The sequence below is a fragment of the Spea bombifrons genome, chromosome 1, assembly GCF_027358695.1.
Source record: "Spea bombifrons isolate aSpeBom1 chromosome 1, aSpeBom1.2.pri, whole genome shotgun sequence".
Classification (NCBI taxonomy): Eukaryota; Metazoa; Chordata; class Amphibia; order Anura; family Pelobatidae; genus Spea; species Spea bombifrons.
This window is the reverse complement of record NC_071087.1, coordinates 159,286,559-159,313,565: the sequence shown is the minus strand read 5'-3', so window position 1 is coordinate 159,313,565 and position 27,007 is coordinate 159,286,559. Positions and strand designations below refer to the sequence as shown.

The 27,007-nt window shown below is 47.4% G+C and overlaps 1 protein-coding gene across 2 annotated transcripts in view; it reads right to left on the bottom strand.

Moving 5' to 3' along the window:
• Positions 1-27,007, bottom strand: part of DYM (dymeclin) — a 101,714-nt gene that overhangs the window by 16,130 nt on the left and 58,577 nt on the right. The window contains exons 14-17 of one of the 2 annotated variants that reach the window (XM_053448239.1): positions 26,092-26,256; positions 17,200-17,302; positions 6,389-6,571; positions 4,563-4,676 (exon numbers count right to left, since the gene is read on the bottom strand). In XM_053448239.1, the coding sequence (XP_053304214.1) occupies positions 4,563-4,676; positions 6,389-6,571; positions 17,200-17,302; positions 26,092-26,256 (565 nt within the window). The remainder of the gene's footprint in view (positions 1-4,562; positions 4,677-6,388; positions 6,572-17,199; positions 17,303-26,091; positions 26,257-27,007) is intronic. The other variant, XM_053448238.1, reaches the window with a different exon arrangement.

Sequence of the window (27,007 nt, the reverse complement as noted above, 5' to 3'; positions counted from 1 at the left end):
CGTTATATCCCTGTATATTCCTCATATTATATATTATATACTCTCCCCCCCGTATAACTAATCCCGTCCTTATAACCCGTTATATCCTGTATATTCCTCATATTATATATTATATACTCTCCATCCCGTATAACTAATCCTGTCCTTATAACCCGTTATATCCCTGTATATTCCTCATATTATATATTATATACTCTCCGGCCTGTATAACTAATCCTGTTCATATATTATAGCTAATATTTAAAGGCATTTGTTCAATTTAAAAGTAAAACTTCTGTGGCTAGCGGATTCCACATCTTTACTGCTCTTCCTGTAAAGAACCCTTTTGGTTGTTTTAGGTGAAAATTCTCTTCAGACCTGAATGGACAGCATCATGTTCTTTGTACATTTTGTACATGAAATGGATCAGAAATCAAGCACAGACAGGGTTAATGTTGTAAATGACTATTGTAGCTGGAACCGGCTGATTTTTAATGGAATCTCTTCATAAGCGTACAAAGGCCCTTTATCACTCCCATCACTCCTGTGTTCCAACGGCCCTTTATCACTCACATCACTCCTGTGTTCCAATGGCCCTTTATCACTCCCATCACTCCTGTGTTCCAATGGCCCTTTATCACTCCCATCACTCCTGGGTTCCAACGGCCCTTTATCACTCCCATCACTCCTGTGTTCCAATGGCCCTTTATCACTCCCATCACTCCTGGGTTCCAATGGCCCTTTATCACTCCCATCACTCCTGTGTTCCAATGGCCCTTTATCACTCCCATCACTCCTGTGTTCCAATGGCCCTTTATCACTCCCATGTTCCAGTGGCACGTTGTGTTCGCTGATCCAAGTTTAAAAGAATAATTGATGGTTAGGAAACCCTTTTGTAATTATGTTACAGCCAGAAATGTCCGTGTTTTCCATGAAACCAGCTGAGTGACCCCAAACTTTTGAACATCAGTGTATATAATACCTTATTTTCAATAAGGTTGCCACAAGCCAACCTGGGAAAGCTGCAGTACAAACATTCAGACCTTTTTATAACTACAAAGCAAAACAGCAAGTTGTTTTTTATGTGGCCTCAAATCAAAACGCACCCAGATGGGAAAAAAAAAGAATGAAAAAAGATCAAATATTATCCAAAGCTTGAAAGCTTGAAACAAAAACTCCGCATCACAAAAGCTCCGCACATTAAATAAAGATTTTCTTTTACCGCGCGCCGGGTAGAAAGTTTCTTTGGAGACAAAAACAAATGAACAAAGATGTCGGCGAATAACTGGCGTCCGGCGCAGCGTTCCCACTTATTACACAGAGAGCAGTTATCTCCTGGCTCGCTGCTCTTCACGGCCCGAGATAAGTCGGAGGCTCCAGGCGCTGCCTCCTGATCCTCCCGACGGCAGATAACTGCCCGAGGGGAGCGGGGGGGGGATGGGGGGGTTAGTACTCCAGAGAGGTATCCGGGCCTGTGTTAATGAACTGCCAAAGCAGACACATGCGCGATATCATCGATAAGCCTATTTACAAAGGTCTAACGTTTAATAGATTGTAAGCTCACAAGGGCAGGACCCTCTTCTCCGGCGAAGCAGCAGCGCCACGGAATCTGCAGACATATACGTTAACTGCTGAGCCAAACAGAGTTAAATATTTTAGTGCTGAAAACATTATTTTTGGGTCGATTGTGTGGCCTTCACATCTAACCTCGTGTTACGGCTTTGCTTCTGCGGACGGGGTATCTCCAGGACGGGGTCACCACCGAATCCCCGACTCTGCAGCTTTATTATAATGAAGTCAGAATTAAAGCATTTGAGCCCAGACGGGGACACGGATCTCTGCGGAAGGCTGCGTTTGCCGTCTCTACCCTTCTGTTGTTTGAGTTGTAGGGCCGCTCCTTGTTTTTTTGACGCATATAAAGAGTTAAAGCTTCTACTGGTAATCCCATCCATGTAAAAGCCGAAGTAGGACGAGGAGGAGCGGTTATGGCACCAACAGGTACATTGTTGGTTCCAAACATGGTTTTCATGAAGTTACAGCCTGGATATCCCCGAGCGAGGGATCCAAGGCTTTATGGTTCCACGCCGGCTGTTTGGGGCAGCGGAGCGGCCGCCACCGTCCTGGTTTGTTTACGAGGTTTAATAAAAGACGGGAAACCGTGCAGCTCCTAACCGTAATTACAGTCTACGGGTTTAACCCCCGACTCATCCACCTACACGATCTCAACATCATCCCCGACAGCTTAGGGAAGAAAGAAGTGAGAGCTTTTAACAAGCTTCAGGGAGACGAGACGACGGCGCCGGACGCCGGGAAGCCAAGGAGGAGAATCTTTCCTTTCCCAGAACGACGGCATCAATGTAGCAGATAATTACCGTCTCACTAATGCCGTTACTGGCCCTTTAAACACCCGCACATTCCATGTCTATCTATACCAGCACAATGAAGCCTTTAATCGATGGGGGCAACTGTTATTGGTGCAACATAAAAGATGTGGAAATCACAGTTTGGTACCTCAGAGGTCTCTTTTTCAGACTGAATGATTCCTGAAGGCTTATGTGGTGCCCTACATTTTATCCCAAATATTGGCCCGATAAAAAGTATCAGCTAAAGACTCTGTCCTCTCAGACCAACAAAAAAAAAGACAAAACTCATTTCCTAACAGTGTTTTTTCACCGGCCGCCTGGGGTCCTCGCGTGTCGTTATGATGTACTGCGTAACAGCTTAGGATACAATTGTAGCAGCTGCTTCGTTTGGGTCACCCGGTGAGGTCAACGGGAAGCAGACGCCGGCCGCCCAGCAAAACACGGTCTGTTCCAAGACCAAGCATGTCGCTTAATGACAACTTCCATATGAACGCGACAAGCAGCAAATCCCCGAACCCCTGAGTACCACCGGTGCCCACGACACCTTAGAGAGACCCCAGTAATATCCGACCAGTGCGGTCTCAACCCCTTAATCTCATACATGTTGGGGGTCCCAAAGGCTGACTGAAGAAGAGTTGGGTGAGCACAAGAGGAGTTCAAAACAAGAGCGCACGAGACAGACCTGGAGCGGTCAGTATTAATCTGTGAACACAAAACATCTAACGGTAGGAAGGAACGAGACGACAAATGGAAGCCGACAGATCCACCTTAAACGAGAACGCTGTCACAGAGATATACCCCGGGGGGGGGGGATATATACACGGTCCTTTAACGTCTAGGACTGGGCTGCACGCACAGCAAACCCCGAAACCCCCAACTCCCCCAACCCCCAACTCCCGACACAGAAGACGTTAAGGAAGCTGCCTGCATTCACGCCATGGCCGGGTTCTCCGACGGCTCCCTTAATGAGAACATTTTGAGAGCCACAAAAATTTTTGGGAAAAAGACACTTTTTACCAATATACTGCATTTTATACGGTAACCTGCCAGCCCATCATCCTCATATATGGAGTATTTCTGGTAGGAATACTCAGAAAGCTGGCTACTGGAACTATGATGTAATAGCAGTAAACGCGCTATAGGGGGGACTGCGAGACCCCAAGCCAATCCCCCCCCCGACAGTCTACCCGTTCACTCTGAGAATACGAACCTGATGGAACGCAGCTAACCCCAACCGTTACAATAATTTTAAGGTGCCAGGGGGGTATTTCTCCCCCTTTAACTATTTCATATCCAGCTGCTTGAGTGACGGACCTAAATGGGTTAAGCAAACGTTCGATATGTATGACAGAAAGCTATCGGTAGCCTTAGTGCCTCCGAGGGGCGATGATGTCCCTTATCATTGAAAGGGTTAAAAGGGTCTAATTTAGAAGCTGAATTGTTATCCTCCCATAAAACCCGAGACAGACCCGGTGAACAAAGAAATATTTTCAGGAATACCACAGCGTTCGCCGTTAAACGCGCCGGGGCACGTCAGGCGGCAGACAGTTGCCTTCGCTGGTCAGGAAGCCCCCATAAAGATGTCAAAATACAAAAATATTAGTGGAAAGAGACCGCCGACGGCATTCACGTGCACCATCGGGGACGCGACGGGTCCGGCAACCGGGCTTAATTTTACAAACCTTATAATAACCTGAAAATATTATTAAAAATAATAATAATAACACTAATAATATTTATTATTATTAATAATAATAATAAATAAAGTGCTGAATTTATAACATCTGTGAAACAGCGTGAATGTGTCCGTAACACACACAAAACTACAGTAAAGTTTGACTTTACTGAGAGGGTGGTAGATAAATGGATCAGCCCCTCAGCAGAAGTGGTAGAGGGTAATACAGCTAGGGAATTTAAACATGCATGGGTTAGACACGCGGCTCCTGAATCTAAGACGACATCAACCAAAATGGGTGACTAGACGGGCCGGATGGGGCCGATCTGTGTTGTGCGAGGCACTTTGTTCACGTGACCCGCGGGGACCCACCGCCTGTAAACGTGTGTATTTCACGGAGGAGCTCGGAATGGTGGCATGATCGCTCCGTGCCGGGAAGGCTGATTGTGGACGGCGATAACGGCCGCCCGGGTATTTGGAGCGCCGGGCAGCCGCGGGGCTCCGAGGAGCGCTGGAAGACACGGCCCTCGGCTGTCAGCACTTACTCTCAATCTGTCTTTAGGCAACGCCAAAGCTCCCTGCTTGATGACTTCCAGGACTCGCTCCACTGACAGGTCGGCTCCGGCCTGCTCCAAACGCGAGCTGAAAAAGCCGATCACCTACAAGAGAACGCCAGAGATAACGGTGAGCAGATCCACATTACCATCCACATCACTCACAGCCACGCTACATCAAACGATCATCCTAATGCACATAACTATATAACTCAGACCGTTCCCTCCACTGACAAGGATTTCCCTTGTTACTTTACTTTGAGGGTGGTAGATATGTGAAGCATCCTCCCAGCAGAAGCGGTAAAGGGTAATACAGTGAGGGTATTAAACAGGCATGGGATCGGCATACGGCTCCTGAATCTAAGACGAGACCAACGACTGATTAAGGTCCGAGTCTTTACGGCAGGAGAATGGGGTGACCAGACGGGGGCCGAGGGGTTGGTACTCCGTATTTAAAAGCCTGAGATCAGAGGCAGCGTGTTTTATTTCGAGGATCTGGCTGTGGAGGCGCCGGTCACGTGACTCCTGGTAACATCCCGTATAAACTGCTAAGTCAGCAGCGGCGGGCCGTTCTGCAGCGGGCAGCGGGTAGCATTTCAAAGGAGAAATAAGACGCTGGCCAGACGGGCCGGGTTTCCTCTGCTGAGCGGCAGACACAGGGATGCCTCAGAGACGTCCCCGGCCTCGGTCTCCACCAGATGAAACTTAAAAGGTTAGCGAAACGTTTCCGCCATCCGCCTGCATCTGCTGCGGTTTTCGGGCTGAAAATTACGAGAGTTGGTTTTCTGGATTTAACCCCTTTGCTGGGGGCCGGAGTCTGCAGGGGATTCACAACATCTTAAGAGTGCGCAGCTTTAGGGGAACCCTCTGCCGGGCCAACAAAACGAGAGACATGCTGACGGTTTGCTTAATAATAAGGGGGGGCTAGAGGGCGCACAACAGCCCCGGGGGGGGGGATGTGGACAGCAGCCCCGGGGGGGGGGTAGTTAGCTTTCATATTGGCTGTGTAACGGCCCCCTTGAGCGGTGGCACATACGGGGCCTGATTGTATAAGAGGACAATCTGCCTCCGGGTTTTGGTCCCCCCCACCCCCCCGACTGGCTGCCGAGGGCCAGAATACGTTGCTGGCGACAATATTAAGGTTTCTGGACATGAAGGCTTCTGTGTGGGGCCCCTGAGTGTTTTCCCAAGTCAAGGTTCCCCGTCAGATAAAAATAACACAAGCGCTTACGGATTTTCCCTCGCTTTTCAGTTCAAGGTTAATGCGGCGAGCTGAAAACACGGAGGCTGCGCTGGAGAACGGGCTCAGCTCTCCTTATTTTTGGGGCTAGAGTAAGGAAAATCATTAAAAGCGCAGCAAACATCTCTTTATACGGCTGTGAGGTCCGATCATTTTGCATCTTTTAACCTATAATGCGCCGGTCCATAACTACATGCAACCTGATGTGGTCTGCACAGCCTTCCCTGGTCCTTTGGCCTGTCCAATAACATCACACCACATGGAGAGTAAGGGTATATAAGGCCCATCCGGCCCCTGTCTATTCACTCTTTTTTCCTGCTATAAATACTGAAACCTTAATCAGTCGTTGGTCTCGTCTTAGATTCAGGAGCCGTATGCCTATCCCATGCATGTTTAATACCCCCTCACTGTATTACCCTCTACCACCTCTGCTGGGATGCATGCACACACCTTGTCCTATTGATGGACCATCATCGAAGCCAAGTACTTTTCTAGGGAGAGAAGTTTCCGCCAACCCGTTGAGAAGGTCCCAAACATCTAGGAAGGGCTAGCTTCTTCTCCTAAAGGCCCGTCTCACCATGTCGATGTTCTGCATGATGTCCTGAAACGAGGGGTGACTCCGGAATTGCTCGAAGAGCTCCCGCTTGTACAGCAGAGCGTACACCAGGTTGGGGTTGTGGTGGAGAGAGTTGGACAGGCAGGAGTTGATGATCTCCAGCATCATTCTGATCACTTCTTCGATCACGTTCAGGTCCTGAGCCTTCAGAAGAAAAACAGCAAAATGCAGATTTGTTATTAACCCTTGAGTGCCAGGCATAGAATCATATTTCTTTATCACAGGTGGAGGGGCAGTTTTATTTTTGATTATAGCTAGGTGGATACGTTCAAAGTTTACTAGATTTAGAGTGACAGGAGGTGTAGCCCATAAAAGCTCAGTAGTCATTTTGTTTTTAACCCCTTCATAACAAAACCTGTACATGCATTTTTCCTTAAGTAGTTTAGGAGTCAGGGTTACCCGGTTCCCAGGTCTCTCGTCAGATACCTCGATGGCTGCCGCTCCTGAAGGGTGATTGACACCGAGCAACTCTGCGTGGGGCAGCCGGGATATATATAATCCAGGGTAAAAACTAGTAGCTAACCGAGGACTACAGTACATACGATTAATATTTTTCTGCACACTCGTGTCTTAAACCTAACCGGCTTGTACGGAAGGAAGTGCCGCCAGGTCGCCCAGCTCTGCCTGTACTACCACACCATGGAACTCTCAAGGTTTGACCTGGAGTCCCTCGGTTTTTGCCCCAATCTCAGTGTCTCGGGGTGAAAGGGCAGAAGGGGAGGTAATGCTGGCTCTGCCACAGGCTGCCCTTCCCCGAGATTCATATATATATATATAAGATCTCTTTAAAGAGGGGAAATGCATACGATGCTGACCATGAACCACGGACAGGCCTCTTTGAGGGCCAGATGGAGAGCTAAGCGAGAGCCGAACCCAAGAGAGGTTTAAGGGCAGATCCCAAAGAGGTCTTTGTGCCGGCACTGGTGAACCTCAGCGCCACGGCTGCCAGGCTGTCCGAAGCCGAATGGAAGGGGCCGCTCTCCGCTGGAATTCCTGCCATTCTTACAGCTTGCCCAGAGACGGCATGCGGAGGCTTCCAGAACATTTCCCGGCTCGCTAGCAATAACCCCAAGCACAGCATTAATCCCCTCTCCCCGGATCCATGGATCTACTTTGGATAACGAGCTGGTCGTCCAGGATGGAAAAGGTTAAAATTTCTCATAAGCATTTCTAAGCTGACCTTTTAACCATTTAATAGTCGGCCATAAAGATTCCTTCTTTTACGAGGTCCTGGTAACAAACAGTACTTGTGAAAACCACGACTTGTCATTCTAAAATAATGCACCTGTATTCAAGCAGGGTTTTCCCAGTTTTGCCCCAAACCAAATGTCACAATCTCGTTCACCTGAACACCTCATTTACATTTTTTATTGGGCCGATAACTGTGAGAATGAAATATATAACGCAGGGATAACGTATGTTAGGACAAGAGGCCATGATCTAAAACCAGAGGCTTGCTCGGACATCTTCCTTCTTACCATCTGAACCCTCAGACCCACGAATTCTTTAAACCACGAAGCATCGCCCTGCGGCGGATCCGAGACCCACTTTCATATCAGCAAGTTGATGCCGCGTACCCGCGTATCGGGGGCCAACCAGACTCCATGTTGTTATGTTAACCTGAACCAAGACTTACAGTTACCCCACAGGTCTACAAGTGCCAGTGGTCAGTGCGGTGTATTGTGGGCACTCTTAAAGGCTTTAGCCTTCTATAGCGAGACGGACCAGCCATGGAGATCAACCAAACACTTCTGACACCAGCACCTCTGCGTAAAAACGTACTCCACAAACCCCCTGTGCTGCCCATCCCCCGAAAAATATATATAAAAAAAAAATATTAGAGAGGTCGGTGGGGATCCTCCTCATACAAAAGCTGCCTGAACCAATCGACAACAGTCAGCAAGTTAACACAGGGGAGAGAAAACATAATGGGGAGGAATAATTATGCAGATCCAGGAAGTTTAGTGCCTGTAAAATGCGGGTTTTGGAAAACATGATGGATGAGAGTTATGCGGGTGAACAGGAATAGCTCGGCCGGTCTGGGAACCATCCGCGGGTCATTTAAAGGAATTTCATTAAATGTTATCGGTGTCTGGATGAAAGCGCCCTTCCCTATTACTCAGAAACGAGCCGTAATCCGAGCGGCGGTGTCATCGGGAGCCGGCAAGCACGGGCATCGCAATTACGACCATTTAACAAATTACAGACGTATGATGTAAGCTTCCGCCTTATTTTTATGAAGAATTTACAGTAAAGCCGCTTCTAAATAAATTAAAACCGTTTAAATCTGGTTTTTACCCCCCACGTGGGGGAGTTTCCCGAAATGGCGAAGCGTCGCCCGCGTTTCATTCACATCAAAGCTACGAACGGACCGCTAAGAAACGGGGTTCTGCCAGGGATCATGTATGTCGCTCCCAACGCGTCTAATTCACGTTTTATAAAGGTTCTGTTCCACTGAAACACGATTCGAATGTAAAGCAAATAAACCTGCGCGGATTTGTCATTTTATTCTATCCGCTAACGGTTAAAGCAGCTTTTTCCACCGACTATGGCAATGGCCAATCAATGGCTGCTTTTGTGTCGTGTTGCAATTATCCCCCAGGTGCCCGGACCCTCCACGTCCGGCCTTCCGGCTGATGAAGGATCATCACGTCCATCATCTCAGAGCTGGCATACGTGGTGGAGATCCACAGGGGGCCACCACCGCTGCCACACCACGGCCAACATTTGTATTAACGACTTTTACCCCATGAATGCAAGAGGGTGAGGGCAACTCTTTTGCCCCCCTGGGGTTAACGTACATCTCTCGGCCGACCTGGACCCTTTTCCGAGCCGTCATTCAAAACCTTTGGCTTCAAACGAGTCAACGCAGAGAGACTAAAAACCTTTCGATAAACGAGAGCGCAGTGACTGCCCGCCGCTGTCTACAAAGCAAACAGAGCAGAGACCCCCAGGAGTGGCACGTCCTCACCACTCACAGGGTAGCCGGCCATTTTCAGTCATTCAGGTGATTTATGCCCCTAAAACCTGAGTATCGGTATTTTAAGAGATACAACAAGGATTCGCGGTATGGGGACACCAAAGCTGCCGATGAAAGCGACATTTATCATTAAATAAACCAAAGAGCCCCAAACTGGGAAAATCCGAACATATAAATGAGGCTTTACTACAATTCTATAAAGTACTGTCAGAGGGGTTTATTAACAAGAACTACATTTTAAATGAAATGCAAAAGACAAAAATACAAAATGCATAAAAATGGCAAATTTCCAGCTACAATAGTCATTCACAGCATTAACCCCTTCTGATCCATTTCATGTTATTTTAATGGACAAAATGTACTTTTCATTCAAAAACAAGGGCATTTTCTAAGTGACCCCAAACTTTTCATCAGTAGTGCATATTATTTGAGATATACCCAGAGGCAGCCAGAAACCTGGAAGAATAATACACAAGCGAGCGATCCCCAAACTAGTTACACCGAACTAGTTAGAGGACTGGGGGGGCCGCGGGGGCCATTATTTCGGCGCTGGGCCCGTAACCTTTTTGCCTCTGTGTAATTGCGGCCCGTAGCCATCGTGTAATCTATCATACTGCGAGTGTATCTGAGAGCGACTCTTCGGAGCACAAACAGGAAAGGAGGCAGAGACAGACGCTCCGGCGCTGACAGCGTTTACAGAGACCGCTCGGGCCCCGGGACACAACATGCAGATTAAACGCGGCCGCTCGGAATTCAGGGGCCGTTTCCCTCGGACCCCAGATTACGCGTCTCACACTGATAAACGTGGCGCTGCCGGACTTCCTCGCGACACAAACCCACGGGCTGCTAAAAGACGCAGGAGCGTCAAAGGGGGCCGGGGCCGAAATTCCACCAGAAAAACACATCTTTATTTGGGGCGTTTAATCAGTTTGTGAAGAAAAAGAACGCATTGTCCGAAAGTTTGTAACGCTGCTTCCTGGAGGCTGCTGTTTCCGGGAGGTTAATGTTTTAATGTTTTGTGTGGACCCCGATGGGTATCTCTGTTTTAGCCCCAGAGAAAAATGGAGTCTTCGGTTCAAGTTCATGAGCTTTGGGACCTCAGAGGTCTCCTCTTTATCTGTGAAAGAGACCTCGGATGTCTCTAAAGCCTATGTAACCTTACGCGTTTTTCTGCATGGACACGTGACACTTTGCTACATTTGGTTGCCCTATTATTTTCCTCGGGCACGGCCCCGCTGCTCGGTGCCCTGTAATGCATTCTGGGCTGGTTGGGGAGATCCGAGATCCCCCTTGTAACCGATCCATGGAGCAGAGCAGGGGCAGATCGCCCAAGCGGTTGATCTGTCTTCCAGTTTTGCTGCAGGGGGGACTACCACCCCCCGGATCCGCCACCCTGGGCCGGAGTACGTTCCTGCCTGCGCTCGACCGAGGCTGTACACAGACGCACGTCTCTAACCCACGCAGACCTCTCTCAAGGCTTCTGCGATGAATGTCCTCGTATCGGTGCGGGGTTTTGTTTTTCTTCTGCACTTTTTAAAGCTTTCATCTTGGAGGACGGCCATATTTATTTCACATATGAATATTTCCTCTTCGTCTCTCTATTCGCTGCATCATTGTTCTCTCCATCACGTCGACATTAGATAGGACTCGCCAACACCGGGGTACAATGACAGCAGGGGGGGGTTAGCAATATACGGCCGTACAGGGTAACAGTTTAAATCCAAAATATCACTATTTATTTTGACAGAATTTGCGATGTTTGAGGAGCAGGGGGCTGTGATCCCGGTCTATAGCTTTAAGGGCCGGACGCTGCTTTTCCCGTCCACAACTGGTGCAGAGGGGCAGCCGTGGCGTGAACGCGATAATAGAACAGGCCGGCTGGGGATCCTCGGGGGCGGGTTATAGGGTCCTGCAGAAGCACCTTGTCCAAGTGATTGGCGCAGACTCTTATATATCAATTTCAGATAAACTGACTGGTGGGTTTCTTATCTCCTTCCAGCTCGTAATTCTTATTCATGTGTTTGTGGCTGGAGAATTCATTGATAATAAAGTCCACAATTAAGTGCTCTCAGACGACTTCCTCGCCGTGCCTGTCTCTGTAATTCTGCAAATCGGGAAGCAGGGGGATTAAATGTTCTCCATATATACCCCATTAGTTAACAAGGGCATTATCATTCAGATCAGAGAAATGGGGAGACTGTTTCGGGGGCCCAGACGACGTGCCCGATTGTAAAATTACGCAACACGATACAAATCTCATTGGAGATAAAAATATGGTCTGGCTCTGTTAATTCCAGGATTACGGCTTTCCATTTGTACAGTATCAGACACTTTATCAGCTAAAGCCGGTACGAGCCGTGTCCAGACAGGTCAATCTTGTTGGCTGGAGAGAACTTTATTGCCCCCCAGTGGTAGCAAACGGTACAAATCCAACCAGCCTTTCCTGATTATCTTTACCCCAGGAATAATACTCTTCCGGGGGCAAAGTATAGTGGACAACCCAGTGGATCTCCAGTTAAAACACTGATGGTTCTGCAACAAAACCTCACATTAGCATCACTGGTGGGAAAGTGGAACAGTCTCCCAGCAGAAGTGGTAGAGGTTAATACAGTGAGGGTATTAAACATGCATGGGATCGCCATACGGCTCCTGAATCTAAGACGAGACCAACGACTGATTAAGGTTTGAGTCTTTACAGCAGGGAAGAAAATGGGCAGGAAAAACTATGTACCAAAAAACGTCTTTGAGCCAGCGGGGTTGAGCCCAGATCTGAATTTCACTGAATTAGCATCACAGCCGCCTCTTCCTTGAAATTGTGCTTGCGTAAGAAACACAGAGTCACTTTTATTGGAGAACATGAAAGCTGAAAAACATATAAAAGTTCAAGAACGGAACAAAAAAAAATGCAGTCAGAAAAATTATACCGGAGAAAAAACAGGACTTCTTTTTTTGAAGTTCAGCCGTGGGTTTTCAGACAGCCCGGGCAGCACATTCCCCGGACGGCGTAACCCGAGACTCCAGAACGCTTCCTTTGATGCGTAACAAGGACAGAACCGTGTGGGAAAACGCATTAAACCGCCGAGCGCTTCCCTTTCAAACCCAGCTAGCATTTCAGGCTGGGGGGGACGCGCACGCGCATGCTTCTGTCTTCCCCACCGATGGGTTAAGTTGTTTGTGTTCCTTTTGTAAATGGAAAGTCTTGTTTGGTAATGAACCAGACTGAGGACAGCGATATGTTTACTAAGTGACAGATGGGGGGGTTTTTCACCCCTTTTCCTTTTAACCAAGACAAATGACAGGTTAAACATGATGTCTGTTTGCACAGACTCTCTCTCCAGTGCTAGGGGGCTAAGTGGGCTCCGGGGGGGTCGGCTGATAATGAAAAGAGCTTTGTGGGACATTTCTCTCCCGCATCAGATTAGCGGCAACGACCAGCACAATAGCGGAGCCCAGAAGGAAAGCGGAACCGACCCGCTCACAATGTTTCACATACATCAGCGGGTTCATTCTTCAGCGAGGGGGGGGGGCTTCCCGTTTGCCGACCAGTGGGATTATTTTGGAGAAATTACATTGAAGAAGAGGCGCATTAATGACGTCGCTTCAGGGGACACTCCGGCCATCATAAGCACTTTAATGCATAGGATAGCTGCCAGGTCCCTTTACATTTCTCTGGTGCCCCCCTTGCAAACGCTTGGGGGGATTCTGCGATATCCAGTTGCCCCTTTTCCCACCCACAGGAGATAAGAGCGTGCAGAGGATGCGGTTGGCCGGATATATGTCCCGGCACACGATATACTCACAGAGGGTCACCACCGGAGCCGGCTCAAGCAAAGCTCCAGGTGTGGGGCTTCTGAGACCCCCGTGCGACTGTGTGGGACTGCTGAGACCCCCGTGCGACTGTGTGGGACTGCTGAGACCCCCGTGCGACTGTGTGGGGCTTCTGAGATCCCCGTGCGCCTATGTAGAAAGTGCTGCCATTTATTTTAACAGGAGCATTTCCTTGAAATGGATCAGCTGCTTGAAGCCAATCAGTTGCAAAAATAGTTGGACAGTAAATGGGGGGGGGGGCAGCTGCAGCTTCTACTTTCAGGGAAGTTGAGCCAAAATGGGAAAAACTAACCTGTCCTGAAGTCCTCTTCTGCCCCCTGCTGCCTGTCCCCTGACCCCCTCCTTACAAAGGACTACAACTCCCATGATGCTCAGAGTAAAACACTCACAGCACTTCACAAAGTATTTTGGAAGGGTAAATCTCTATTAATAAAGAGCGTGGAGTCTGCAGTCAGCACAGTTTAAAATACCGCTGCGAACACCCTGCCGAACGTAACCGAATACAGCATTAGAAACCCAGTAATAGCGAACGGCCGAACCCTTCCCAGAAATAAATCTATAATCGCGTCTTCATTTTGCTTCATTCAGAATTTGTGGCACAAAAGTATATTTCAGAAACGTCCTTTCCCCAGAGCAAAGACAAAGGCCTTCCCTGCGCCACGTCTAATATTCTATGATTCCTATGGCATGGCTTGAACTCGAGACACAGTCACTGGCTTACCCCACGGCACGGCCAATGGCTTACCCCGAGGAACGGCCAATGGCCTACCCCGAGGCACGGCCAATGGCTTACCCCGAGGCACGGCCAATGGCTTACCCCGAGGCACGGCCACTGGCTTACCCCCAGGCACGGCCAATGGCTTACCCCCAGGCACGGCCAATGGCTTACCCCCAGGCACGGCCAATGGCTTACCCCGAGGCAGGGCCAATGGCTTACCCCGAGGCAGGGCCAATGGCTTACCCCGAGGCACGGCCAATGGATTTAGCCCGAGGCACGGCCAATGGCTTACCCCGAGGCACGGCCAATGGCTTACCCCGAGGAACGGCCAATGGCTTTACCCCGAGGCACGGCCAATGGCTTTACCCCGAGGCACGGCCAATGGCTTTACCCCGAGGCACGGCCAATGGCTTTACCCCGAGGCACGGCCAATGGCTTACCCCGAGGCACGGCCAATGGCTTACCCCGAGGCACGGCCAATGGCTTACCCCGAGGCACGGCCAATGGCTTACCCCGAGGAACGGACAATGGCTTACTCCGAGACACGGCCAATGGCTTACCCCGAGGCACGGCCAATGGCTTACCCCGAGGCACGGCCAATGGCTTACCCCGAGGCACAATCCCCAAGGGCCTTGTAATAATGGTTAACTGGAAATCTATTAATCTCTACTAAAAAATGATGCATAGAAATGATGACGGGGAACCAATTCTCAGTATTTAGAGTCCAAACATTCTGTTAATGCGGATAGGGACGTTTGGATCCATGACGCCAGAGAAGCACAAAGGCTTTAGACAAACCGAAGCCGCAATTCCTTGAAGATTTATGTGTAAGTCCACACAGAGATGGCAATTAGATTGTCTGCGTGTCGTTTTGCTCTAACATTCACTATCGAGTGTTCTGTCCGGGCGTTAAAATAAAGAACGCAGGAGCGGAGGTTATTGAGCGCCGCTCTGTATTAAAAGCGATGAAGGACTTTCCGGAACTCGGAGTGGTTTGTTTCGGACCCGTTGACACGGACGCTTGAGATCGGAAGCGGGTTGGCAGGACCGCGTGCGTTTGGAACCTATCTGTACGTTTCCATCATAGTAATAATGCTTTAAAAATTCAATTTACGTTGATTGGCAATTTTCTGTAACAGTATCTGTTTTGGCTTGCGGGGCGGGGTGGGGGGGGCTTTATTTTTGAGGCTGGAACAGGAATGCTGTGCGTGAAGACTTTTCTATCTCTCTTTCTCATCGGACGTAATCCGATACGAGCAAAAAAGGGGAAGAAAGAGGGGAAAAAAGGCCTTTGTATGACCGTCCCTTTGTAATACTGCTTTTTAATAACCCTTCTTCATACACGAATTAAAGGGCATTCAATAAAACCATTTCATCCCACATAAAACAAACATTGGCTTTTTCTTCTTAGCTTGGTTTTAAAAGTCCGATCATTTCCAGATGCCGAACGAGGGGCCACGGGGGTTTCCTCTTAGGAGTTAGAGGTAGGGAAAGACAGCTGCTTTTTATTTGACAGCTCAATTAAGTAAAGAATCAAAGGGGGACCTTAGGAGTGGCCCTCATATATCCCACTAGGGACGCGGAGTATCCGAGAGCCGTCCTCAAAAACACGGGATCAGGCTCTCGTTACGTGTTGCGCCCCGAATCCCACGCGCTGGATCCTCAGCCGGACGGATGAGCTCTTCTTGGGTGTCGTAACATTAATGAGAAAGTTCCAATTTAAAGGGGCACTCCAGACATAACATAAACTTTAACGCGTATGATAGCTGCGTGGTGCCTTTCTTGACACCGATTGGTCGCTTTTCAGTGGCAAGAATCGTCAGATCGCGTTGGAGGAGGAGGGCAGCTGCTGCAGCAGGGCTGCCTCTTCCGTGTTAGGTACGCGCTCTATTTTTATTTTCGTTTTGGAAGAATACACATTAAGGTACTTACAGAGGGTATGGGTTACTCTCAGAGTACTTTAACATGCAATCTTCTATAGGGGGTGTCGGGGACATTATACTGATGTTTTATTAACTGCCATTTGGAATTCTGACACGGCCGTGCATTTCCTGGAAAAGCTCTATTCTGCTCATCCTCCTTTTTTTGTTTGGAGAATAGAAGCTTTCATTCTGGAGCGATAAGCGGGGCTTTTTTTTTTCCTCACAAGACTGAATGTTTGCAGGAGACATGCAATATTTTAAATCTGGATTATGAAAGACTGGCTGTATGTTACGCCTTTAATCATGTGACTCGAAAGGTCCCGACATATTAACTATACACTATACAGGGCAGGAGACGTATGCAGGCGATCACGGGATAGTCTGTCAATGTGAGAAATATCATTGTGCGCTGAGACAGCTGTGGAATGTTATTATATGTGCAATAACACCGTGCATCGTGGCGTATCCGTTTGATTTGATGTTACATTGTTTTTTTTAATATTTTAAAATAAAAATTAAAACCATGCGCGCAGCAGCAGCTCGCTCCAGAGAAACGGGTTTAGAGGAACTTTGATCAGTAGACAATTGTATCCTTGCAACTAAAAAACATTAAAGCTTCTAAACTGTTACAATGTAACCCGCTAAGGGAATACGCTAAGGTATTCGGTTTACGCTTTAATTGAGCCGTAATCGTAATTCACAAAAAACTATATTTTTTAATATTTTTGTATCTTGCACTAGAAGAGGGTAAAAACCTAATCGGTCATCACTTCATCTGCTGCCTAAAGCGAGCAATAAATGCAAACTTTGATGTCAGCGCTATATAAAATAATAAATAATATTAAGATTCTACGGGTTTGGGGCAGCCGTCGGGGGCAATCTTTTGCCGAGGCTGGAGTTCCAATGGGTGACTCGTTTACTGGCCATTTGTAAAACTGTGAAGGCTGGTGATCGCGCGCACGCAGCGGCAGTTTATCTAACGGAATAACAAACGTTGGAGCCCGCTGAGGGTACATCGATGCCAAGATACACGGTGCACATGCAATAATATACAAGACGCCGCTAAGCGTGGGGTAATAGAAGAATGCATCTCCCATCTATCTAAAAGCGTAATTATAACCAAAAGCGAGGGAAAGAGCCCGAATTACGATGCCGCTTGCAGCGAGCGTCACTAGTGGTTTGTGTGCTTTCTCGTCTGTCTCTTTCTGAAACCACATTGAAGATGTGAAGTCATTCTAAGAGTCTGATCTGCTGTCAGCCGGCAGACTGTGGCCTCCGCGGTGCCGGGAGGTTCTCACGCTGGGGCTTAGGGTTTGATACTCACGTAGTCAGGAAGTGGGGTCTCGTCTGAGCCCAGGGACCCTCGCAGAGACTGCGTGGCTTGCTCCAGGACTTTGTTGTGTTTTTTGGACAGCAAGGAAAACAAACTGGAAAGGAAATACAAAATCACTTAAGACAGACATCAACAAGGAAGCAGTCTAGATATCATATCATATCAAAGCATTTCGCACGCATCACTGCCCTCCGATATTAATAATTCTGTGCATAGAATAAAGTTTCCCATCTCTCCGTGTAACATTGAATTTGGCGGCAGATCGGCCCCATTCGGCCCCCGTCTAGTCGCCGTTTCTCCTGCTGTAAAGACTCAAACCTTAATCAGTCGTTGGTCTCGTCTTAGATTCAGAAGCCGTATGTCTACCCCATGCATGTTTAATCCCCTCACTGTATTACCTTCTATATTATACACACATATATACACACACACACACACACGTTTAACACACAAAATGATGATGCTATCTCCCTATAGAGCGCACATGACAACATCTTTCTCATTCATGTCCACATTACATGTACTGACGTCAACAGTATGAAACCTGGCATGAGTTTGGTGAATGTTGGGCGGCACTTCCGGTACGAGCAGCTGGGAGAACGTATAAAACATTTTCTGATATGTGAAAAGTGTTCTTATGCTGACGCCACACCGCCTCAACAGCATAGCGGTCCAAATCGGGACAAAGCTGTTGGGGGAGGTTAGAGCACGGGAGCAGGCATGGCGTGACCCGGAAGGGGCACTTTTGGGGCATCATCTCCCACCCACTACACTCATAGAGCCACCTAACAGCTTCAGAGTATTCCAAGGTGGCCAGATAGGAGCTGCAACAGCAAAGACATCCATTCATGGAAGAAAAGAGGATCTCTCCAACCAGCCAAGTCCCTCTGCCCCTCTTTCCTCACCCGAAGCCCCTCTTTGGGCCGCTCTACCCCTTCAGCAGCCTCTATATGTAACCTTAATGCCACGTTAACCTACGGCAGGCAGGTCAGGATAAGGCACACACACACGGCTTGTACAGGTCCAGCATATGATTACGTCTTTAGTCCAAGGTGATACCTTTTATTGGACCAACATAAAAAAAAATCCTGCCTCGTAAGCTTCCAGAACCTCAGAGGTCTCTCCTCCAGATGAAATGCGCATAGAATGAATATAGATATAAATACATAGGTGATGGGGCTACAGGTTAGACTCCCATACAGATGAAATGTCTTTGCTCGGCGAAAGCGAGCCTTTAGCCTTTGGGAATCTGCTGGCGGCTCGACATTAATCTATTTCAAATAAAGGAGGTTGTATTCGTTCAGCACCATAAACAGGATTTCCTAATAAAACCAGAACGACGAGAAAACTAGTGTGGAAAATTCCTGGAACTAAATACTCTTAGCCACACAGACAAAATATTTATAAAAACTTTGCACACACGCAGGCCCGGCGAGCGGAGATTTATTTTTAAACTTGCCCCCCCCCCCTTCCAGTTATCTGGTGGCAGCTCGGATGGGGAAGGTTTCAGGCCCTCACGTCAAAAACGAACGTTATTTTGATTTTTAATGCTACGAATCTCTCGTGTTTTCTCCGGCGCTTGTGTTTGGAGGTCTTCGTGATTTAATAGCCATTATAAAAAGGGCTGATAGACAAGCAAACCCATCGAGACAAAACGCTCCACAGTTTTATTACACGGAGATGTTTCGTTATCGCGCAAATGGAACGGTAAATAAAAGACAAGGGGAGAATCAAAGAGCCTATACGGACTTCAAAGTCATTCATAAAAATAAGAAAAAAATATTCATTTTGCCATAATCAGAATTGGGGCTGGATTTACAAGCCGGACTCCCACATCCTTCAAGCCCAACTGGAAGGGGTTATGGAGAACCGGGAAGGGCTGGCATTTAGCCACAGAGATAAGTTGGGATTTTGTTGGCCAAAGAGGGAGTTGGCGGGAGAAGCTTCGGCTCCAAGAACAGCTTGGGTAAGAGCCCTGTATAAGGCATTCTTAAATCCTCACCGATTGAACTACACGTTAAGCAGGGTAAGCTCAGACCTTCTTGGAATTAGTCAGCGACGTGCATAGAACCCGGTGATACATTCTAACCCTGCAAACATTCCGAGCTCCGAGAAAACGCGGACTTCCGGGTCGGGGGGGGGGGGATCTGATGGCCGAACTATACAAGGGTACTCTTAATGAGAGCATTACAGAGGCTGCTGGATAGGCAATTAAAAAGCGACTGGAATGACCGATCAGTAGTGTGAAGATACCAAGGAAAATGATTCCTTGACGCGGAGATTAAAAAGAAGCACAGAGCATCTCTGATCAAACATGAAGAACGGCGGATAAAGCGTTCACTTCTTGGAGGAGAGCTGCATGTAGTACTTACTGGCTGTGCAGAAATCACTTTAGAAAAGAGTTTCCGATCTCAAACGTTCACCGACAAAACATGATTTTTTTTTTTCCTTCTAAAAATATTACAAGTAAGAGCTTAAATACGCTCAAGTTTCACTCATCAGTTCTGAAACGTCTACTTCAACCACCCCAAGCAAAAGCAGGTCCTCTGGACCAACGGGCAGGGAGATCTTTCTAGCTGAATGTTACGCCGAACGATCCACCTTGGCTCACGTGAAAAGATTCGTAAGGTTTTGGGAAGTTCAGGAAACTGGTTTATGAACCACAGCCAACAATGGATCTTCTTCCAGCCCAACGGCAAGACCTGGTTCCATCAAGACAATTCCCCTAAAGCGCATACAAAGTAAGGGTTTACTCAGGTGCTGACCGAAACCCGTTTAAGTATCAGTCTCCTAAACCACAGCAGCAATATTTACATGTGACAAGCGTTTGGAAAGTTCTATCGCCATTGGCGACGTCTTCTCATGATGACCGTGTTGACGTCTAGATGGCACATTGAATCGAAGAAGGTGAATCCTGGTGAGACACTAACCATGGCTGGCAGATGCTGAATGCTCAACTCAGGTCAATGGTGAGGAAGATCGGCTGTCACTTAAAAACTTTGGGTATCACGCGACGGCTCTGCGGTCAACTCAAAGCTTTGGCCAAATTACTAGTATTCGGGAACTTGGTATGGTCTGCGCCTCCAGTAAAAGCCACGTAGACAATATATGTTTCCCAACTGAATGACTCGTTGGATCGCGCTGTACTTTTTATAATAAGGGATAAGGATCCAGAGAACCGTAATGTCTAAAATAAATGTTAATACGAGTTTCCCATTCTACACGAGGAATACGCAGGATGATAGAATTTGAGTGCTTAGTTTTGGACCGTGTAAGCACAATGCGTTCAAGCTGTTTTTGGATCAGGATGAACGCTGCGGAGAGAGCCGACCACACTACGCAGAATTTAGGTGCCAAGCGGACAGTTTTAGGAGTCATGAAAGCATATAATCAGAGACTGCTGAATTGGTCGTCTGGGCATGATGGGACTTACGGCCTATGTCAGCTGAGGTGCCAGGGATGGGCTATGTTGGTCTGGCCATGTGACACGCCAGAATGCGCAAATAAACTTAGCGTGTGCCACGCCATCAGCCGCACTTATATCATCAGGCGGCTGCAGGGCCACCCCGCCATACAGCCCCGATGTCGGTTACCCTGTGGGCTGTAGGCTTTTCGGGTGTCTATGGAAAGGCAATAAGTTCCATCGTGTTTCTGTTCTATATTCAGTCAAAGCATTTAAATCAGATTATTTGGGAACAATTTATCCACATAATATGTCTGAATCTAACTAGGTCAGACAGATTACTCTGGCTGGAGATGGGTGCTATGAATTACATGTAGGACAAAACGCCACAAACAAACGCACACGTGTTATTCAGCCGAGGGGTTAAGTCATAAATGGGGCAAATGAGTCTTTTTCAGACAGGAGCTTATGGGCCAACATAAGCATCTCATAAGAAACTGCAACAGTCACGCTTCTAGATTGTAAGCTCTTTTGAGCGCAGCCCTCGCCAGCCGTTGTCTCTGTAAATCCAAATCTTTATTTGGTGCAGTAACTGTTACGGCCCGCTTACCCTTTATACAGCGCTGCGGAATATGATGGCGATATACATCCCGGCTCAAAAACCACACTGAGCTGATTCTTTATTAAGTCTGTTCCTCCATAGGCTTTCATTAGTCAGAGTGTCCAACTGGGTGATTAAGACTAAGCCATTCTATTGTTCCCCAACAGGCAGTATGATAAGGAGTCGGGGGGTTTAGTAGATTGGGGGTCAGATAACAGAGCGAGAATCATACAAATGGCTCATATGCAGCTGCCTGAAAACATTTTATGGGGCAAAAATTTGAAAAAGAAAACAGCAGATTATTTTGAAAAAAACAAACAAAAAACTTGTTTTTAATCTTTTACTAGAAATAATAATAAAATTGGTGGGAGATCCCCTTTAAGCTACATAAGGTAAGTGGCTGAGGGCTAAATGTTCGTCCCACCCAATCGTGGCCTATTCTGCCCACAAAAGGTACATCCCAGGGCAGGCAGCACCCAACACTGCCCGAGTAATAGCAGGAAAAGGTTTTATTTATTAAAAACACGAGAAGGATTTGAGCCAGTTTGGTTGCGCATGACTCTCTCTTTAACAAATGCAAGCATTTAGTATATATTTTTTTAATCAGTAAGAAATCCTCATCTGCCCTGAACGTTACCGGGCTGCCAGTAAGTTTTTTGGCTGGCAGAATGATTCATTTGAGTTTTGGGGCGAAACGTTCCACATCTTCCACCGTGACATGAAATAAAGCTCGTGCCTTCCAATGAATCTGCATTGTCTTCAAGTTTTCATGAAAACCACCCTTCTTTCCACAAAGGAAAGTAGACATTTTTTCCCCCCCTGCTCTGAAATTTAAATTCAAAGTATTTAGTATTCTGCAGATGGATTGCATAAAGCCCAACACACAACATGCGTGGAATTATTAAGCCACGGATTGCCGCACCCCGTGTTATTAGTACGCTAGAATATCTTTGGGGAACATATGTTCGTCTGGCACTATGGCACGATGCTGTGCTTAGGAGCCTTTAACCCCCACCCCCAAAAAAAAAGTCATGACTGTTCCTTTAAGGAATGAGGGCAGATGACGATTGAATTGCAGTTCACAGACTCACCACTAGGGTGATCACTCATTAATTCCATCGGCGGTTATTGCGTTACATCTGTAACAATAACATGGCTTCTAACGAGAGGACCCACGGCAGATTCCCTCTCCAGCCGAGGGCTTTACAATCTCCTCGCCCTCTTAGGGCTCTTATTTTTAGTACAGCCTCTTATTTGTCTAAATTTCAAATGAAACACAGATGCTTTCGGAACACTCGAGACCACACAAGTCCTTTCATCTCTGCGAAAACCAGCGCTGAGTCACCAAAAAGTACGGCGACCTGCGAAGAACCCAATGTTCTCGATGAGTAACTCGGCTACCAGAACTCGACACTCATCACTCATGGAATAATTGGGAGGTTATCCCGATGCTCGGTATCTGTTTGGGACGCCTAAGCTTTGGGGAAACGGGTTTTAACTGCTTAACACGCGTTTCTGCGGCGACGAGAACATCCGAGCCGTGTTTAAATTGGATTTCTCACCACTTCTCGTGCTCATGTGGTCTGTGTCTCCTAAAGCCTTTTTATAGCTGTTTACAAGTGTGTTGACAATAGACGCGCCAAATCTGTCCTACCAGGAACGGTGGAAAACAGTCGGGAGTTCTTTTTAATTTCAAGTTACCCTTTGTTCCAGCTGAAAAGCCGTCGTTCCAAATTCGAGGAGATAAATTAACGATCAAACAAACCCAAAAATAGATTCGTAAAGTTTATTATATCCACTCAATCAGCGGAGAAGAAGCTTTTATTAAAACGATCGTTTCGGTTTCTGTGCCATTTAAATGCAAAAAATATACTGTGGGTTCTTCTGAAGAAATTATATTTACTATTTGCCAAGAAGAATTACTTTAGGAGGTAAAAGTCGCATTCAGTATCACCTATACCTATTTTAAAGCGAATACCGCTGGCTTCACTAATGCCTGGGGGGGGTCTTTAATGCACGGAATCCCCCCTTACACATAAACACGCCGCTATAGTCCAGGATTCCGCAAAATAACTACTTTTTTTATAAATAGTGGATAAAAAATAGTATCGGTGCAGAATTCTAACATTCTTACATTTTGCTAGCTCAAAAAGTCTTATTAATCGCGTCTCCTGACATGACGGGGTGAGCGCTGGATGAACTTTTCCGAGTGGCGGGATGGCGGGAGACCTTCAAGACGCTTCCCTTGCAGATGTCGGCTCCCGGTACCAGACAGAATGGGAGAACCAGTTAAATAATGGTCACCGTGTTCTCTGGCTGGACATGGCGGGCCGACGGCCCCTAAAAACCCACCGGCCCTCGCGTTCTGCGGCCAGCAATCCGGCCACGAAGAGGCCTCCTCTGCACCCACCGCTTTGAATGACGTGATAATTATACCCGGGGTCTACGAATAGCGAAAGGATTCCATGAAGAACCCGGAACAGACTGCCGTTTTCCAACCGTCTATTACGACCCAAGAAAGCCTTAACGTCAAGAAGATAAACGACGCCTGGCCAGTGGAATGCGTGTATATACGCATTATACAATATGTTTAATATATTTCTCACTTTACGGAGAGGGTAGTAGATAAATAGAACCGCCTCCTATCGGCAGAGTGAGGGGATTTAATCATGCATGGAATGTGTTAAGCCGGGACGGCACTGAACATACATCGAGGACTTTGTATGAGCGGCTCTGGAACTTTTGGGGGTTTTTGACGTGTTTACGGGGGCACCTCCCGCGCTCCGTTAGAACAGAATGAACGTCCTCCGGGTTCCGGTCCGGTTTGATCGCCTGCCTGGGCGTCTCCAGTCATTATTTCTGTGAGAACGCGAGGAGCCGCTTCCAAAACGCTTTTTTTTGCGAGAGGAATTCAAAATCCCATTTGCGCGTCTGGCTCTTGTGGGATTTCCTTGCGGTTTGCTCTAAATTTGTTGCTTTTGGTTTTCTTGGAAGACTCCGGCAGAAAAGTCCAAAGATTCCTCTCTTTCTTTTCATCCAGTTTCCTGTGAATTTTGAATCCCACCTACGGCTGATCCTTTGGGGGATATCTTCATATAATAAAGCCTTTCACACAAATTAAGCGCGATTCTCTGGCCGGGACGGCAGTGTTTTCCCCGTCTTCGGCTATGAAGATGGTTTCACTTACTGTTTGCTGTGTGGTCTTCGGCGGCTGCATCCCCCGCTAAGCTGCGTTTCCACTATTGTCAGGCTGGAATTTTTCCATTGTTTCTTGTCATGCCATTTCCCCTCTCGGCTGTACTGGTACCGAATCGATTAACTCATTCCCTATTAACAATCCGCACGTTAATAAAGCGTGAACGGGCTTTTAAACCATCCGTAGCTGGGGGGAGGTGGGGGGGCAGGGGGTAGCAATGTAACATTTTATTTAAGGGGTACAGATTCTTGATTGAGACATTGAAAAGCCAGCGTTATTTCTACGCATCAGAAACAGACCGCGGCCATCGTTCCCAATCTAGTCATGGAGTCCATCCCATTACTCACATCATGGCTCAACATTTCTGGTATCCAAATGGGGACACCTTTGTTGGGATGCGTGGCAATAGGTGGGGAGGGGCTGGTGTCAGAAGTGGGCAGGGCATCTGTGTAAGTGGGCAGGGCCAGAGGAGTGGCTAACTGCCCATCTTAACCAAGGAGTCAGCTGGAAACACAACAAAAGGCAGTAACATGGAGCTGCAATGGGGGTCTTACCGCGTACAGACCTCCATTGATGTTACAGCTCCCTGGGCCGGTCAGAGGATCTCCCCAACTGGTCCACAATCCCCACCATCTAGAAAAGTGGGACAGTGGGGCAGCACCCAAAGATCAGGATTGTCCAGTGTAAACCGGGACAGTTGGGAGATATGCGGGTGTGATCAATGGCACACTATTGGAGTACAACATTCCTGATAGCTGCATGCAGGACAGGGCAGTCCCCTGCATGATGTATAATCCGTACCGATGCCCCCCCAGGGGTAAGCGTAAGCAGAGAACGCATCTCCTGCCGTTATTATATGACCCTCCGTCCCCTTGTGGAGTCTGTCTGCAGAACACCTAGGATGGGCGCCCACCTTAGCCCCATATCCCCCACTGCCCTTAACCCCACTAAGAGGTAACAGGTAAGGAGGGTAGTTGTAAGGACCGCACGTAATCCCCCTTTTTCTAATTTAATGTACGTTGAGCACCATTTACAATCCCAGGCATCCATAATGCGGCTCGGGGGGGAATGCAGGGAGCTCACCGGCCGATCCGGTAAAACCCTCGCGTTCCTTCGCAAACCTTAACTCCTGACCGATGGGGTTTAAGCCAAGATCTCCTGCTGAATAATTCTTGTTATTTGAATGCTATTTAGGTTGATCATCTTGTTTTTCCCAATTCTAATGTGATGACACGTTACATGACGGACAACACACATGACACCATGTGACACAATAGAAACCTATATATATAGGTCACAGAGATCAGGGCCAACACCAGCGAGCGTGTAGCTCCGGGCATTTACATACTACATACATGATCGTGAAACATGCGGTACAAACACATCATGCAGTGTGGTGACTGCGGTGGCAGAGGCTGCAAAGACCCCTACAGTCTGGGATCACCGGGTACAATGTAGAGGTTTGGGGGTCAGTCCCCGATGTAAAAGTCACTCAAGGGTGCCATCCGTACTCAATAATGCACACAAACCACCTATGTGGGGAACGGCGTATCTGTACGTCGGCGTACATACAGCCCCCCGCGTTGCCCCGGTATAGCCCCTCGTTATAAGCAAGCAACACCCACCGACAAGCACGTGTACACGGGACCATGCAGCATGCACAGACAGCAGGGGGTTAATAACCTGGATGCATAGGATCGGAGTACGTGCGAGCAAGTTAGAGACAAGAACTCCTCTCCATTGTCACTGAGCGCCGAGAAGAAATGCTGCAGCGTGGAGCAGCGGGAAGGAGGGAAATAGAGTTTGTCCAGGACATATAAATATCTCCGCAAGTGGCGGCAGGCATAACTGAAAGACAAGGAGAAGGGAGAGGAGGAGAGAGACAGAGAGAGAGAAAAAAAGGGAGATTTGCCTTTAAGAAATTTTAACAAAGATGTTCTGCGTTTTAACCCTTTAAAATGCATTAACCATTTACAGGTCCAACGGGGCGCACCGTGCGTGGCACATCCTCCTGGCACACAATGGGTTAAGGTGTTTTATCGCGCTATGCACTTGAGAATAACCTTTCTGCACCGTGATCCATTCCATGCCTGGCTGGCAGAGATGGAGAATCGGAGGGGGTTGGGGGGGTTACAGTTACGATTATAATTATTATCATTGCGTATTATATGTAAAATGTTTCAATATTATGAGCAGAGAAATGTATAGTAAAATGTGAAAGATTATTTATTATGTTAGATTATTAATAAATGCACCAAATTACTCAAATTATAATAAAAAGGGTATGTGTTCAGGATAAATTGTACATCACAACTAATTATTACCTATTTTTTTTTATATAGCACCAACAAGTCCCGCAGCGCTTCTTACAGTCCCTACATCCAAAGAGTCCGAAGAAACCAGAACCGACACACTGAGACGAGCCGATACATTAGGGAGCTCGAAAGATTAGAAACTAATTTCACTAATCCTGTCACCAAAAAAATCACTAAAAACGATGAAAGAACAGAATCAGGAAATCAGATCGGAACTAGAAGAATAAATAAAGCTCCGCTCGCAAGATATGAATAAAGCATGAAAAAGTTTAAGAGACGGCTAT